The sequence below is a fragment of the Copadichromis virginalis genome, linkage group LG3 (genome assembly GCF_057382275.1).
Source record: "Copadichromis virginalis isolate Kocher_CV1m ecotype Utaka linkage group LG3, C_Virginalis_male_GT1.1, whole genome shotgun sequence".
NCBI lineage: Eukaryota > Metazoa > Chordata > Actinopteri > Cichliformes > Cichlidae > Copadichromis > Copadichromis virginalis.
Window position 1 is genome coordinate 50828366 of NC_140620.1, and position 17326 is coordinate 50845691.

Consider the following 17326-nt stretch of genomic DNA (forward strand, 5'->3'; position numbering starts at 1 on the left):
AAATATGTTATGAAGCTTAACTTTAATCACAGCCAAACTGATTTACTCAGGAACAAATAAAACACTGAAATAAACCTAACATTAACATTTAGAAGTGACTTATAAATCATGTTTAACCTCAATAGCGAAATCTCTATTAATAAAAATAGTGTACTTGTATGTCTTAATAAAAACAAGCAGGTGAGATGTTAGAACACTTTTATTTTTATTTTAGTGGACACTCAATACAATAGACAGCTGCTGGGGTTTGGGGTTTGTTTAACCTGAGTAGTTGAAAACGATGTGCCGGGAGTCCGCTGTTCTCGTCGGCTCTAGTGATCCTCGCCCTCGCTATCTGCTGTGGAGCTGGTGGGTCACATACGTCTCCGAAAATGTCGGAGCACGTTTGGAAATATATGATATCTTGATAAATCGAGCAGATATTTGAAGCTTACACAGCTACATTCTCGCTTGAAAATAACTTAAAAGTTTATTTTGTGACCCAGAAACAGTAATATTTAAAAGTTTTTAGCCCCGCTTGTCCACCATTGCCATGTTTGAGTTTTGGACGAGTTTTGCTGCACCCCTTTTACTAGAACTTCCTTTAAAACTATGAATTATTTTTGGAGGTTTGAAAACTTGTAGTGAATACATTCATACAATTTAAATACAACTATCACAATATTTGAAAATATAAATAATGTAAATGTAAAATAAAATAATACAAAATAAAAACATTTACTTTATGTTGATATTCTGTTAGTTATGTCAACGACAGACAAAACTAATGACAGACATCTTGACCTGGCATAGGTTCAATTGTCCTGGTAAGGCATGAAAGTGAACTGCTCCCAAACAGAATATTTTTTCTGAAATCTCTACACCATAAATACATTCCTGTTTTTGTCTTTTCTATATGTCAGCTATGAAAATGGTCTATACATGAATAACTAAGTTTTGTCTTCTATATTAGATAATAGAAACTGGTATAAATTATAGGGTTTGTCTTCTTTTTAAGAAATTGTTAAGATATTCTGTACATGATTAGATAAATGCATCTGTTCTGTGAATAAATGAAGGTTTCTTTAAATTGTCTTACACATCTTTGAAAGACTGAAATCCGCAACAGATTGCAAATCTAAATCTATGTTAGCTTAAGCAATCTGATCAGACCACTGAGGCTTGAGGGGAAAGCAAGAAGAAAGAAGAGAAAGAAATTAAAAGAATCAAAGAGAGTAAAAGGAGACAGAGTAGAAAGAAAAAAATAATGACATGTAAATAACAGGGTGACAAACAGACTCTTCTCATACACCACCATCCTGAGATAGCAGATGAGAGATGATAGCAGACTGACTCAAACCTATGGCACACACAATGTGAGTGGTCCTCCAGTGCTGGCTCATCCTTACTCTCTTTTCTGTTCTGATCTTCAACCCCCCCCCCCCCTGTTACAGTGGCAGAAATAGTTGAAATAGTTTCAACATGGAAAACAAGTGACATACAATAACTCAAAGCACAGGGTTTCACATGTGGTTTGGAAAAATAAACTTTTTAAAAAACTCTACTAGTATAAGTTAACTTTAGAATGCACTAAATGATAAATGCATTGTTTAGATATTTCAAACGTGGACAAGCAATTTGGGTGGCACGGTGGTTAGCACTGTTGCTGCACAGCAAGAAGGTCCTGAGTTCAATTCCACCATCAGGCTCGGGTCTTTCTGTGTGGAATTTGCATGTTCTCCTTGTGTTTGTGTGGGATTACTCCAGCTTCCTCTCACTGTGCAAAGATGTGTGCTTAGTGAGGATAGGTTAATTGATTAATCTAAATTGAAAGTGAGTGCAAATAGTTGTCTGTCTTTGTGTGTTCGACTGGTGACCTGTCCAGGGTGTACCCTGACTCTTGCCCTATGACAGCTGGGATAGGCTCCAGCAACCCTGAACAGGATAAGTGGAAGTGAATGGATGAATGGACAATTTGGATTATATGTTACATAATTTGTAAATAGATTACATGCATTTTAGTTGCTAGGGATATTACATAAAAGAAAAAGTTGTTTATTTTTGCGTGTCTCACAAATGTGACACAAGCCTTTGCATTTTTTTGAGTTTTTTTAGTCTGTTTCTTATTGCTGAATCATGAACTCTGACATGAGACGTGTGAAGTTTGTTTCTTTAGATCATGGCACGATGCGGTACTTTTAGGGATCTTTTAACCTGCTTCACTTTATCAGAGTAGTACTGTTCAAATGATTTCTTGATTCAACTGGTCTGCCAGCAATCAGGCCTGAGTATGTTTAGTGAAACTAAACTAATTTAATCACAGTTAAATCACGATTTAACAAGACGGGCAATTACTTTTTCACACAGGACCAGGCTGGTTTGGATTACTTTTCTTCCTTAATTAAAGGAGTCATCATTTAAATCATTTGACCATTTATTCAAGTGGCATTTGTCTAATTTTTTTTTTTTGATGATCTGAAACAGCTACAGTTAAGTGTGACAAATATTCTAATGTGCTAAAACACTAGTAAATGAGGAAGGGGACAAACACTTTTTCACACCACTGTAGATATTTTGACAACAAACAATACTAAAAGTCGGTATATGTCTTTATTATGTGTCAATTTATATAAACATTGCTTCCACTTCTGAAAACAAGACATGTCAGAAAAAGATGGGAGTACCACAGATGTACTCCCATAATATCCTCTGAACAGTTGTAGCTAATAGCAAAATCCTAGGTTACTTTATGTCAAACTGTAATGAAGGATGACAGAAAAAGTTAAACCATAGTTTTACAAAGTACTATATGACAGGGGAACTAAATAGATTCTATTAGAGAAAAGGAGAGAAAAAGAAAAAAGACTGACATTTAAGTTACAAATCAGCTTCCTGTTCCTCAAGAAATTCAATAAGTTTCTTAGTTTTTCCCAGTTTCTTCTCACTTTCCTCAATTTTTTCGCCGATCTCCTCGTGCTTCCTGTTAATATAAGCTTCTGTTTGCTTCACATAATTCTTAACGTTCTCCATAAATTTATCTAGTGGAGGAAAATCAGCATCACGTGATGCTTGCATGGTTTTCTTCATCAGTGCGATCATCGGGTCCATAAAGCTCATGTATTCAGTCATCAGCTCTGTAGTGGAGGCCACTTCTTCCTCATGCTCAGCCTAATAGGATAACATTTAATCACTTTATTAACATTACACAAATTCAGTTTACTACTGCCACATTATAATTTTTTTAATATGTAAACAAATCACTTTTACAGCTCTCTAATACAGCACTACTCTTAGACAATGTTTGGCAAGTATGTGAGAAACATGTACTGACCTTCAGTTTTTCTATTTGTTGTCGTGTTTTCTGATAGGTTTCTCTGAGTTGTTCCTGAAAATCCAAAGTGACCATTGAGATGGTTATTGTTCAATAGATGTATGGCTGAAGTTATAAAATAGTGCATAATGTAACAAATACTAATGATATTAGTGTTATTATGAAACACTGTTTTCTGTTACATTGCTGCTTTGGTGCACAAATGGCCTACACCATTTCTGTCTGAAATATAACAGTTTTGTGTTGTTGTTTTGCTTATTTTTGTACTGTTTCTTTCGTTATAATCAGATAGAAATGTCAAAAAGTCTGAATAACATATAAAGAAATGAAAAAAACCCAACACATTTCATAAGAAAATGTATTTGTGGTCACTCGCAAAGTCTGTTGACTTGCAAATTACTTCAATAAAGTCACTGAATATTAAGCAAAAACTAGTGGTCCTTAAGTGTAAAATTGCTGACTGAGCAATGTTGAATGTACCAGTTGGTCCTTGTCTATCAGGGCACTTGAAAGGCAAACCAGACACAGCAGGGTGAACATGAGAAACAGGCTTTTGGTGGTGCGGGAAACAGTCACTCCACTGCTTGAGGCTAAAGCTGCTGCTGCCATCACTGTTCTGTTTAAGTCTGTTTCTAAAAAGAAAATGTACAAGTGTTAGGAAAAAGAGGTGAATAATACGTTTCCAGACTGGAGAGTTTTAAATTCTAGCTTCATTATTATTTTAAATCAAAAGATTTAAAACATCAAGATGTGTAAAGAACACACAACTTACAAAGAAATGCTGAAACTACTGAACTGCAACACATTTTGTAAAATTTTCAAATCATTTTCTAAAAGTCTTAAAATAAACTATGAGATGATCAGTTTTAATTTTCAGACTTACCTGTAACGTGAAAAGAATCTGGTGAATGAATAAATGACCAGAGCTCCTTTGTCCTTTTAAATATACACTGCTGTTTCCACCTCCCATTTCCTCCATGTGTGTGGGTGTGTTCCAGTGTTGTTCGTATTATGTCAACTGAGGTGATAAAACTATTATTTTCGCTTGCGTTTTTACGTCAGGCTTTCACTTTTGTTTCACAGATATATGTCTGTTTTACTTCACAGGAATTCTATGTGAAAATGCAAAACGCGAATGCTTAAAAAACACCCTAGCCCATTTACTGCTGCCACATCATCTGAAGAATCAACTTATTGTTGAAGCTGAGAAATTTATTTGACACATGATGGTGGTGAAATTGCTTTCAAAAAGTTTTTTGTTTTGTAAATGTAAGGAGTAGAACATACAGAGATTTATTTTAAAATGCAGGGAGTAAAAGTGAAAAGTTGCTAAAAAAATAACTACTCAATTACAGACAAAATATTTGTACTTTGTTACTTCTTACCTCTGCCTGTCGGTAATGAGTTATTTTAAACATACACATCACATAAGTTTTAATATAATACATATAAATAGAGCTACACATACATACAAATAATTAAATTTAAAAATCAGCAGCTTTTTTTGGTTTTTGTTGTAAATCACAGTATTTGTTGACTCGAATATTAGTGCAAAATCACTCAAGAAGGAATGTAATACATTTTTAAAAAATGAAGAGGTGGCATCACAATATGCTTTAATAGATTACACTGGCACGCCAATACTGGCTCTCCTGTGTGTGTGCTTGGGTAATTTGTTTCTAGGTGTGTTGCACTGTGTTTTCTCGTATCTATAAGACTTCTTCCATATTTGCATTTGAAGCTCAGGGTTTCACATTTGATTAACAAATAACTTTAAATGCCAATAACTAGGTGTGTGTGTAGGTGTGTGTGTCTCACAGTCAGTTTCCTAGTATGTGTGTGTAATGTTTGGGAAATAATTACTGTTCATCATTGTTTAATCCACATATCTACTAAATCATTGGGAAGTAATTATATAGAGTGCCTCACTCACAGAAAAGGCAATCACTGGAGTTAAGTTACATGAGTGTTTTGAAGTATATCTTATAATCAAACTCCCATTGAAAAATATTATAACACTTGCAATAAGTTACACACATGTTGGTATACCTCATATAATTCATCCCACGTTTAGGTTTGTTATGAGCATGCGTAATTAAAGCAGCATGTTTGTAAATACTTTGTAAGAAGCAGTGAAATGTCTGTCTGCATCCTTGAATTCAAAGTCAAGCGAGAGGACAACAAAGCCCTCAGAAAAGTTTTAATAGAATAACAAAATCCCAGAGTTATGATAGAAGGAACATAGATGCAAGCACAGGGAACAAGGATGGTGGCAGTGAAGGACATAGTGCCACCTAGGGGTGAACAAGTTGCCAAGATCAAACACAGGCATGGGCAAAGTCATGGATGCAAGGATTAAATAATGTTAAACTGTTCCAGAGTAAAGGAGGGAAATGGCTCCTGTTGTTTAAGTAAGAGTTAGAATGAGTCCAGACAGTCTGAATGTGAGAGTTTGTCTTTTGTCTTTTGTTGAGTCTGTGTGCTATGACTTAACAAAGTGTGAGGCATTGTTCCTTTGGCTCCAAGTTTGACCTTGCTCTTCTATAAACTCTCTTGTCCAACAGAATTAGGTCTTTTTTTTTTCCTCTTGTTTATTTGAGTGCCCTTTTTGACTCCAATAGAATAAAAGTCAATAAACTAATTTTGAGATCTTTTGAGAGAGAATCAGGCCTTCCAGCCACACGTTTATGAGTACAGCAGAGTACACAAAACTACCTAAATGACAAAAACAGAATTAAAAAAAAACTGTGAAAGAGTGCAGAAGGCACTACATTACAAAAGTAATGTTTAACAAACAAACAAAAAAATGTTTATACCAATATTTAAATTGGTTATGTATATTCTAGCTAATCCACTTCAGTGGCTGACAACTGGTATTGAAAAACAAAGTTGTTGATTATATTAAGAGATGCAAAACACTTTCTGACACTCCTTTTTTGCTTATTAAAAAGTTATAACTATGTTTTAAAGACTGAAAAAGAACAACAACAATGTTTTATTTACATTTTACACAGCATCTCAGCTTTTCTGGAATCGTTTTATCTCCCTTTTCGTTTCAAGATATTCCTTAGTCGCTGCTTAGCCACGCTTGACCTGAGATTGTCTCAGACAGCCCCTGAGCAACAGGTGTAGACACTGATGGGGCTACAGCTTGATCTGGCACTCCCCTGTGCTAACTGGAGAGAGAGCATAGCAGATACAATACAACTAAACAAGCGACCGGCAAACACACCAAAACTTAATCACTGTTCCTTCAATTTATATCCCGGACGAGCCCTCACATTGTTATGTCCCCACGAAGAGGTCCAGGGGTGTGAGTGTGGGGACCAGTAACAAATGGGTCCGGAAATAGAATGAATAGGAAAACAGATAGAGTTGTTCTATTCATTCAATCAAGTTGTAGAAATGTCTGACAGAGGACTAGTGGAAACAGCATGCACATGAGCTCAGTATTGAGTGTAATGGAAACGGTTAAGAATACTTGTGTACATTTTACAGCATATTGTAGTTTTTTAAAAAAAAGCTTTGCAAGAATTTTAAGCAAACTTTTTCTCACTTTGTCATTATTAGGTATAACATATAGAATCCATTTTAGAATAAGACTTTAACATGACAAAATGTGGAAGTGAAAGTGAAGCGCCGTGAATGCACTGTATGTCCTCTATGTTCTGACGATCAAAAATGTTTCATCAGACCAAAATCTGCCCTCACTGCCATGGTGTGACAGTTACACATGGAAAGCATCTATATAGATGTTAACTGAGCAAGTCTGTACATGTACTGATTATCTCGTTGAATTACTGTTTTTCTGAAACAAAAAGTTGGTTGTGACGCTGAGAGAGCACAATCTATTTTCAAAATGATTGGACTGGTAAGTTTTCCCTTTGATTTACTTCAGACGGTAAAGTCTGCGCTTAGAAAGAAATCAAAGGAAAAAACAAGCACAAGAGTAACTACAAAAAGTGACCAGCAGGTGTCGTACTTTATCAGGCACCCTCTCAATTGTCTCAATATATATATATATATATTTAAATATGATGTTGACAGTAACAGCAAACATCAACTTCCTGGTATTGTGGTCGCCTTTAACATAACACAGATATTTAATTTTAACTGACTAATATTCACATCCATTTTTTAATACTGAATATTTTTTTCATGATTGGAACTAGATTAAGTGTTACATCTGCAGTAATTATCACTTAGATTTAATCACAAACTTGACTCTGGAAACAGACTCAGCTCTCAGGTATGCAAATATGTCCATCCAAACTTTCAAGCATTGGAAAGTTTATCAGTGTGGCATTTTATTTAAAATAAAACTCTGACTATTCATGCTTTACATCCTGGGTCTGAATTTGAATGTAAAACAAAAGTTAAAAAAACCATTTTGTTGTACGCATGTATAATTTCTAAGAGAGTGGCGCTGTGCAGGGTGATTCAGTAAAAGGACTGGATGTTACAATCCCTGATAATGCATTGCTTTAAATGGAGAAAGTCTTGAGGGACGACTGTTATGAGGAAAGGCAGCCCAGAAACTTTACCAGCGGGACACATCATTGTGTGCCTCAACTTCTCAGGGTGTTTCGGTCTTTTAACCAAGCTAATCTGCCATTTTTTTTTACCTTCCTTGGTTAGGTTAAGGGATTAGAGATCTGATCTAGATTATCATATTATAATTTGGGACACATCGTCAGTAGTGGACCTTGGATTCATCGGGTGTTTCGGCCATTATCACTAGATACCCTCATTCAAGGAGGCCCTGCCAGGGTTGATCAGGCAGTGGGTGTCTCACTGTTTTATGTTCAATTGTTATTTCTCTACTACTTTCTTCTGTTTAGTTTTCTACAGTTTTTTTTCTCATATCAATTCACTGCAACTGAGAAGTAATGCTAACCTCTTTAATATTTATGACAGGGAAAATTAAGGAAAATTATAATATTTTAGCTGAAAGTCTAAACTTTAGTCACATCTTGACTGTTTGGTTTCAAATCGTAAATACATGGAGGCAAAACAACAAAATGCAGACAAGCACAATACAAAACGTAAAGACCTCACTGTATAAAAAGTAGCTGCATGCATTCATTATATTTGTTATATCAGAGGCATTTCCAATTCACAGTCTACACATCAGGTGAATCCTCAGTTTGTTTGCCTTTTGTTTTGATTTTTGCTTTTTTTCTTGTTGTTGTTTGCTTGTTTTTAAGCTTTTGTGCTTGGGGAAATTAAATCTGCACATAATATAATCCAGATTCCAAAGCAGAGATTTCCTAACCTGGATTATTAAGCACTACTCAAGACTTGAAATAGTATTTAGGATGTAAAATGATGTGTAATATTTTAAGCACACACTTGATTTACAGTTGAAGAATCATTGGTCAAGGATGTCATAATGTAAAAAATGTGCCAAACATTAACTAAAAGAATTTAAATATGTATTATTTGAAGGAATATGTTTGATTTTACTTGGAAACAAAAAGAAAGGCCCACCACCCGCAGGAGGCGCCATAGGGGTCGGGTGCATTGTGTGCCGGGTGGCGGCCAGGAGCGGAGGCCCTGGCGGACTGACCCCCGGCTGCCAAGACTGGCAATAGGGACATGGAATGTCACCTCTCTGGTGGGGAAGGAGCCTGAGTTAGTGCGTGAGGTTGAGAGGTACCGGCTAGATATAGTCAGGCTCACCTCTACACATGGCTTGGGCTCTGGAACCAGTCTCCTGGAGAGGGGCTGGACTCTGTCTCAGTCTGGAGTTGCCCCTGGTGAGAGGCGGTGGGCTGGGGTGGGTATCCTAATATCCCCTTGGCTTGCTGCCGGTACGTTGGGGTTTTTCTCGGTGGACGAGAGGGTTTGTTCCCTGCGCCTTAGGGTCGGGGAATGGGTCCTGACTGTCATCTGCGCTTATGCGCCGAGTGGCAGTTCAGAGTACCCAGCCTTCTTAGAGTCCCTGGGGGGGGGGGGGGGGGTGCTGGAGGGTGCTCCACCTGGAGACTCTGTTGTCCTGCTGGGAGACTTCAATGCTCACGTGGGTAACGACAGCGAGACCTGGAGGGGCGTGATTGGGAGGAACGGCCTCCCTGATCTGAACCCGAGCGGTGCTCTGTTATTGGACTTCTGTGCTAATCACAGTTTGGCCATAACGAACACCCTGTTCGAACATAAGAGTGTCCATAAGTGCACGTGGCACCAGGACGCTCTAGGCCGTAGGTCGATGATCGATTTTGTAATCGTATCAGCAGACCTGCGACCATATGTTCTGGACACTCGGGTAAAGAGAGGGGCTGAGCTGTCAACTGATCACCACCTGGTGGTGAGTTGGATCAGGTGGCGGGGGAGGACGCTGGACAGACCTGGTGCACCTAAACGCGTAGTGAGGGTGTGCTGGGAACGTCTAGCAGAGGCCCCAGTCCGCGAGATCTTCAACGCACACCTCCAGCAGAGCTTCAACAGCATTCCGAGGGAGACTGGGGACATTGAGTCCGAATGGACCATGTTCAGCGTCTCCATTGCCGAAGCTGCTGCATTGAGCTGCGGCCGCAAGGTGGTTGGTGCCTGCCGTGGTGGTAATCCCCGAACCAAATGGTGGACACCAGAGGTGAAGGGAGCCACCAGGCTGAAGAAGGAGTCCTATCGGGCTTGGTTAGCCTGTGGGACTCCGGAGGCAGCCGACAGGTATCGACAGGCCAAGCGGAATGCGGCTCGGGCAGTGGCTGAAGCAAAAACTCGGGTGTGGGAGGAGTTCGGAGAGGCCATGGAAAAAGATTTTCGGACTGCCTCGAAGAGATTCTAGCAAACCGTCAGGCGTCTCAGGAGGGGAAAGCGGTGCTCTACCTGCACTGTGTATAGTGCTGGCGGAGCGCTGCTGACGTCGACTGAGAAAATTGTCAGGCGGTGGAAGGAATACTTCGAGGACCTCCTTAATCCCACTGACACGTCTTCCGAGGAGGAAGCAGAGTCTGGGGATGAGGGGAATGACCCGCCAATTTCCGGGGGCGAGGTAACAGAGGCAGTTAAACAACTCCTTGATGGCAGAGCCCCAGTTGTTGATGAGGTCCGCCCTGAGTTCCTGAAGGCTCTGGACGTTGTAGGGCTGTCCTGGTTGACACGCCTCTGCAATGTTGCGTGGAGATCAGGGGCAGTACCTGTGGACTGGCAGACCGGGGTGGTGGTCCCCATCTTTAAGAAGGGGGACCGGAGGGTGTGTTCCAACTACAGGGGGATCACACTCCTCAGCCTCCCTGGGAAAGTCTATGCCAGGGTGCTGGAAAGGAGAGTTCGTCCGCTAGTCGAACCTCGGATACAGGAGGAACAATGCGGTTTTCGTCCTGGTCGTGGAACACTGGACCAGCTCTTTATCCTCTCCAGGATACTTGAGGGTGCATGGGAGTTTGCCCAACCAGTCTACATGTGTTTTGTGGACTTGGAGAAGGCATTCGACCGTGTCCCTCGGGGTGTCCTGTGGGAGGTGTTGCGGGAGTATGGGGTGTCTGGCCCATTGCTACGGGCCATTCGATCCCTATACAACCGTTGCAAGAGCTTGGTTCGCATTGCCGGCAATAAGTCGGACTCGTTCCCGGTGGGTGATGGGCTCCGCCAGGGCTGCCCTTTGTCTCCGGTTCTGTTCATAATTTTTATGGACAGGATTTCTAGGCGCAGCCAAGTGGCGGAGGGCTTTCGCTTTGGTGGCCTCAGAATCTCATCTCTGATTTTTGCAGATGATGTGGTTCTGTTGGCTTCATCGGGTGAGGGCCTCCAGCTCGCACTGGAACGGTTCGCAGCCGAGTGTGAAGCAGCGGGAATGAGGATCAGCACCTCCAAATCTGAGGCCATGGTTCTCAGCCGGAAAAGGGTGGAGTGCCCACTCCGGGTCGGGGATGAGTTCCTGCCCCAAGTGGAGGAGTTCAAGTATCTCGGGGTCTTGTTCGCGAGTGATGGGAGAAGGGAGCCGGAGATCGACAGACGGATTGGGGCTGCAGCTGCAGTAATGCAGACGCTGCACCGGTCCGTTGTGGTGAAGAGGGAGCTGAGTGTAAAAGCGAAGCTCTCAATTTACCGGTCGATCTACGTCCCTACCCTCACCTATGGCCACGAGCTGTGGGTAGTGACCGAAAGAACGACATCGCGGATACAAGCGGCAGAAATGAGCTTCCTCCGAAGGGTGGCTGGCCTCTCCCTTAGAGATAGGGTGAGAAGTTCGGCCATCCGGGAGGGGCTCAGAGTAGAGCCGCTGCTGCTCCACATCGAAAGGAGCCAGCTGAGGTGGTTCGGGCATCTGACAAGGATGCCCCCTGGGCGCCTCCTGGGTGGGGTGTTCCAGGCATGTCCCACCGGGAGGAGGCCCCGGGGCAGACCCAGGACACGCTGGAGAGATTATATCTCTCGGCTGGCCTGGGAACGCCTTGGTATTCCCCCGGATAAGCTGGAGGAGGTGGCTGGGGAGAGGGAGGTCTGGGCCTCTTTGCTTAGGCTGCTGCCCCCGCGACCCGGCCCCGGATAAAGCGGATGAAGATGGATGGATGGACAAAAAGAAAAACAAAAAAATTAAGAAAATTGAATTTCATGAAATGTAATTTCACAAAAACTGAATATGCACAACACAGATGTACAGGGATACAGATGGGAACAAAAAAAAAATCAGATTGTTGTTTGACAGTTTTATGAAGCTCATCATTCATTTCTCTGCACCCTCTAATCTTCCAGAAGAATCAGTTTCATGTCTAAGTGAGCTCTGAGATTCTTTAATAATCGCGTCCCAATTGCAATTATTTCCCGCAGTTCTGGAAAATCAGCTGATAATGTTTCCAGTAGTTCCAGTTTAGGAGTAAGGAGATCAACTTTTTCATCAAAAACTCCTGAGAGAGTTACCATGTAGGAGTAGTCTTCTGCCTGAAAAAAACAAAACAAAACATTTAGCACGAATTAAAACATGTTACATTCTCCTTTAGGTGCTGCTGTTTTCAATAGTTACATGAGTTACAGTTCAGTGTGTGGTGTAACACATTAAAGGTATGCTGATGTCAAATGCAGTGCTGTTTTTAATTTATAATTTAGAATCTACTCAAACTGCATATTTTCTCAGCAAACATGTGAGTAACACGGAGACTGACTGACTTACCTTCAGTCTCTCTTCTTCTTCTACTGCTGTCTGGAGGATTTTCCTGAATATTGTCTGAGGTTTAGCAGAAAGAAGCAGAGCATAGTGAGAATGCCAGCTGCTCAACAACACAATGGAATTAAAGGAAGCAACAAATAATAATGAAAGAAAATATTAATTTACCAGCTGGTTCTTGTTAGGAAGTGAATTTGTGAATTCAAATAGCTTTGTGATGGCTGCATTTTTATAGTTTTCTTCTGCCTAATGAAAAACAATAAAATAACATTTTTTGAAACATTTAAATTTATTACAGTATATTGTGTTGAAAAGACCGTAGTCATAATATTTGCATGACTGTCAATGTATCACAGATAGATATTTTAATCTGAAATATAGTTATTGATAGTTTATATATATATTTTTTTCTAACTGCCTACACATGACAAACTTTCAAAGTTAGCTTGTGAGCAACTTGGACCCACTTTGTGTCTGTTTCTTCTTTTGCACTCAGCATTTATATTGGAATACATAAAATAACAGCTGCTTAAGCTTCTATGAAAACCCCTTTTAAGTCCAGAAACACTTCAGCAGTTAACAATTATTTGCAGTGTTTATGTGCAAATAATCATTAAATTTACCAGTTTGTTCTTGGCCCAGCTTGCGATGCAAATGAAGCACAGTATCGAGTAGATCGCCAGTAACACGTAGAGAAACAAGCACGTGATGACACAGACTCGCCCTCTTGTTCTGGTAGCTGCTTCTGCCATCACTGTGAGAATTAACACAATATCACTAAGGACTGTGGCAGACAAATTCTAAATTTGCGCTGGTTAGATCTGGCCCAGTCTGTTCCACCGAGTGAGTCTACCTCTGGTTCATGTACACCACGGCGTGTCTCACTGAGTAACAGATTTGACAAATATCGCAATTAAATCTGCGTTATGTGCTAAATTAACGTTGTTTAGTTGAAAACTCATAGCAGACCAACTCCCCCTCATCCCTGTTTCATCACAGTCACCAAAGGAAGATTACAACTGACTGCACCCCATTTTTGAAGCAAGTGAATAATTGTAATGTAATCCTTGATTGTATTCAGTAAAAAAACACCCAAAGGTACAATGCTGAGCTTACCTGCCAGGTGAATGGAAGAAGACCTGCTGCACTGTACAGGTGACGAATGAAAACAATGAGATGACACGTTGCAAATGCTTTATGTACTCTGGTTATGAGCTGCCCTTTCACTTTTGTTTTCAAAACTTACCTTAGACTCCTTTGGTTTTAAAAATGCGTTTAGATTTAAACTCAGTAGTTCTGCTACTATGCAATAAACAGTAAATGTTGATAGGTAATTCCTCATATTTAATTTTCCAAAATGTAAACAAATACAGTGTAAATGACACATATGTTGTTGCCACAGTTCAGCTAGGTTTAACACAGTATCCTGAACTGTCCATCAAAGTGAGAAACACTCCAAAAGTCAAAAGTCAGTTGATTCAGAAGGATTCAACTTTGAGAGCAGAGAGTTGCCCGCGACAGCAAAAACCTGCTGAAGCAAATGGTCGAGACCCTGCAGAGGCTGGGCAGCAGGATGATGTAGGCAAAGGTAACAGAACACCTCAGGGGGCTTGGCTGACAGTCGCTGGGAATATTGAGAATACAGAGCCCTTCAGGACACCAGGAGCAGTGAAGGTGAAGTCCCTCAGGGAGTACCAACAGAGACAGATTGGAGACTGGTGACAAAGTAGACCCGAGATGATTTGGAAGGTGATAAACAATGACAGAGGGGGGTGGAAATCCATAGGTGACAGTAGTCTTGGCTTGGATTTCACAAACAGTGTTGAACCCTCAGAATCTACTCTGCTGGATAGTGTAGTGGTAAGACCACACACCTTTGGAATGGAAGTCGCAAGTTCGATTTCCTCCCAGTATCCAGTAAGGGTCCTGGCTAGGCCCCCCATGCCAAAAAAACACCAAGCCCTGGAATGGCGCGGCTACATCTGCAGCCTTTGCGCAGCTCGGGCAAGACACATTTCACATTATGTTGTACTCTGTATGATTGTGTATGTGACCAATAAAGCTTGTTTCATTTCATTTCATTTCATTTCATTTGTTTCGTTCTACTCACAAGGCAAGAGAATCCCCAAGTTCAGGCTCTGTCAGCACAGCACTCTCAGGGGACATGGAAACTATCGGCTTGGGTCCTGTCAGTTGAGGCCGCAACACTGGATATGCAGTGACTTCAAACTGATCGCCAGCACCGGACTTCATATCAGATCACTGTCTGACACCTAACCCAGAAGCAGTCACATGAGTGATCCTGCCAACAAAGCCAAATGTTCTGGAAATCTACAACAAATAAGGACTGAGAGACTCTAATGGTGTCTTTCTATCTTATTTATTGAACATCTGCCACTGAACCACACAACCAAAGAGTGATGGTTAGTGTCTGGCAATGAGGACAGAAATATATCATTTAAGGAATACTTGTTTTTGAGTTTATTCCTTAACCTTAGGATTTTTCCCCAAGGCTGCTGTTTATCACTATGTACTAACAAAAGAATTTCATGCCTACATTAGTAGCACACCAAGCAGAAAAAGACTCCAACATAAAAGGAAATTACAAGTGGATAATTACACAACAGCGATTAACTGTATTAACCCTCCTGCCATCCTTTAAAAAACTCACACCCATCACCCTAGGGACCATTCTCAGCCACGCCATAAAAAGACCATATATCCATATTTTATTCCACTTTAAATTAGCCAACCTTGTAAAACTACTTCTCCCTGAAATATTCATGTAAAGTTTTAATTATATTTTCGTTGTTTTAACCCTTCAAATCCCAGTGTTATTACATGAGCGCCCTTGTGTTATAAGCCCCAAAAACCAAAAAACGAAACTAAATATTTCCACAAAAAACCAGTTGAAGTAATATGTGATTGTCATTATAAGTAGGCCTTTAGATGGACCGAAGATTGGCACCAACATACATTTTGACCTGCCATTATTATTTTTGCATTTTTTTTGCAATTTAAAAATTAAAACTTCAAGGCCCTGAGTCTTCATTGACATCCAAGAAAAGAAGAAAAAATAAAATCATATGATGATAATTTGGGGTTGAAAAATAGCGTTTATAATGGAAGTCAATGGGCAGAAAATGGTCCCCAGGGTGATGGGTGTGGGGATTTCTGCTGCTCAGCCATTTTAGGCTGATTTAAGGAATTCACACTGGAATATTAACATTGACAGGTAAAAACTATCCTGTGGCAAGTTTGGTTATATTCCACTGAACACAGTGGAAATGGCAGCCATTTAACACATAGCAGTGGCACAAAAAGGTCCCAAGAAGGCAGGAGGGTTAAATTGTCTTTTTCTTCTACACTTGTTTTTATAGGAAACAAACAACTCTTCATTTGCTGTAAGTACAAATACTACAGTACATTCCAAAAATGAAACTGAAATTGACAGACGCGTTTAGAACAACATGCAATGCTTTACTCTTTTGGGCGGACATATTTGAACAGTCACAGTATTGCCTCGGTGAATAGCCGTTCTGTCAAGTTTTGATCACAAGCCAAGGCTTTATGCAGCTCTCATAGTGATACTAATACTGGATAGATTAGTTCAGATACTGTCTGTATAAAGTGATACAATATGTACATTACCACCTCCGTCTAAAACCAAAATCAAATTTAAAAGAAAATGTGTGGTAATTAGGCTTTTTTGAATCAGATAGTGGAATGCATGACATGATCAGGAAGTATTAATCTAACATGTTTTTAGAGAGACACTGAAGCAAATCCCCAAGGCCATGTGGAGACTCCACACAGAAGACTCCTACCCAGGTTAGAACCCAAGACCCTCTTGCTGTGGGTTAACCACTGCTGCCAACAAATACAACTGTGTGTTTGTATGTTCTTTGACAATAGTTAGTGACCATACTGTATTATGAAGACCGTGTGGAGGTAAAGTATGGGGGCACATACGAAACAAACACTAATCCAATTTATGTGCTACAAAAAAGGGGTAAGAATTTTAAATGGATAGGGTTGCACTATTCATTAAACTATCTGCCTTAAAATGTTACCATTTAGATGATCTCAGCACTGCAATGAAAATGTACAAAGCACTAAATAATCTACTTTTAAGCTGCTTTCAGAAGTTGTTTGAACTGTGGGAAAAGGCATGCTTATCAAAAGTGAGTGTCAGGACTAATACTAATAAAATATGTATGTCTGACAAGGCCGTAAATTTCAGTAGTTGTGATGAAAAAGAATGAAAAAAAAAGTTTAAACCAAAATAAAATGAAAGTATAATTATCAATGACTATAAAAATAGATGATATAAATGTAACTATATATAAAAAGTGTCCTGTCTTTTAATGACGTGAGTGTTATAAATAGTTTTTTGAATGAATGCAAACAGGCAAACTGCCCACCTGATCACTGTCAGTGTCCTCATACATGCCCGGCATCACTCTCACATTCTTCTCTGCCATTTCTGACTTCCTTGTGCAATATTACAGTTCCTCCCTATCATAAGCTTTCTCCATAATCACCAAAGACAGAGTTCAAGTCTTTCTGGCATTCTCTATACTTCTCCATCAACACTCCAAAAGCAAACATTGTATCTGCTGTGCTCTTCCTTGGCATGAAGCCATATTGTCATTTATCCAAATGCCATGGTTTTTTATATTCAGTAACTTTTTGTCAGCTGATATAGTTTTCTTAAAATCAAAAAGAAAAAACAAATTTCAGATTATTATGCAGGTGTGGAGCAATGTGACAGGCACCACTTTAAATGAACATTCAGGACTTCATAATCTGAAGGTTTTAAACAAGTCTCAGACGGCTCAGTCAGCTTATCCTCTCAGTTTGAGCTGCTTCCACCTGGCTGGAGATACAAATTGGAATAATGTGGGACT

The 17326-nt window shown here is 40.1% G+C and overlaps 2 protein-coding genes across 3 annotated transcripts; both read right to left on the reverse strand.

Moving 5' to 3' along the window:
• Positions 1–2480: 2480 nt before the first annotated feature.
• LOC146715153 (uncharacterized) lies at positions 2481–4292 on the reverse strand. Of its 2 annotated transcripts, none has more exons than XM_085452788.1 (4): positions 4194–4292; positions 3791–3942; positions 3311–3364; positions 2481–3147 (listed from the first exon to the last, which is right to left on the reverse strand). In XM_085452788.1, the coding sequence occupies exons 2-4, from the start codon at positions 3917–3919 to the stop codon at positions 2857–2859; spliced, it is 474 nt and encodes a 157-aa protein (XP_085308914.1). In that variant the 5' UTR covers positions 3920–3942; positions 4194–4292; the 3' UTR covers positions 2481–2856. The 2 variants fall into 2 exon arrangements, with proteins under 2 accessions (XP_085308914.1, XP_085308913.1); XM_085452787.1 differs by having other exon boundaries at positions 2482–3147; positions 3791–3936.
• Positions 4293–11896: 7604 nt separating this feature from the next.
• LOC146715154 (uncharacterized) lies at positions 11897–13571 on the reverse strand. The gene is made up of 5 exons (XM_085452789.1): positions 13533–13571; positions 13040–13170; positions 12585–12662; positions 12423–12476; positions 11897–12193 (listed from the first exon to the last, which is right to left on the reverse strand). The coding sequence occupies exons 2-5, from the start codon at positions 13166–13168 to the stop codon at positions 11996–11998; spliced, it is 459 nt and encodes a 152-aa protein (XP_085308915.1). The 5' UTR covers positions 13169–13170; positions 13533–13571; the 3' UTR covers positions 11897–11995.
• Between the last annotated feature and the right edge of the window lie 3755 nt (positions 13572–17326).

Excerpts from the sequence above, each read along its gene's own strand:
- LOC146715153 (XM_085452788.1), bottom strand. The coding sequence starts at position 3,919 with ATGGCAGCAGCAGCTTTAGCCTCAAGCAGTGGAGTGACTGTTTCCCGC. Across the intron at positions 3,365-3,790 it reads TGATAGACAAGGACCAACTG|GAACAACTCAGAGAAACCTA; the intron begins GTACATTCAACA and ends TTGGATTTTCAG. Across the intron at positions 3,148-3,310 it reads AACAAATAGAAAAACTGAAG|GCTGAGCATGAGGAAGAAGT; the intron begins GTCAGTACATGT and ends TTATCCTATTAG.
- LOC146715154 (XM_085452789.1), bottom strand. The coding sequence starts at position 13,168 with ATGGCAGAAGCAGCTACCAGAACAAGAGGGCGAGTCTGTGTCATCACG. Across the intron at positions 12,663-13,039 it reads GCTGGGCCAAGAACAAACTG|GCAGAAGAAAACTATAAAAA; the intron begins GTAAATTTAATG and ends GTTTTTCATTAG. Across the intron at positions 12,477-12,584 it reads TTCCTAACAAGAACCAGCTG|ACAATATTCAGGAAAATCCT; the intron begins GTAAATTAATAT and ends GCTAAACCTCAG.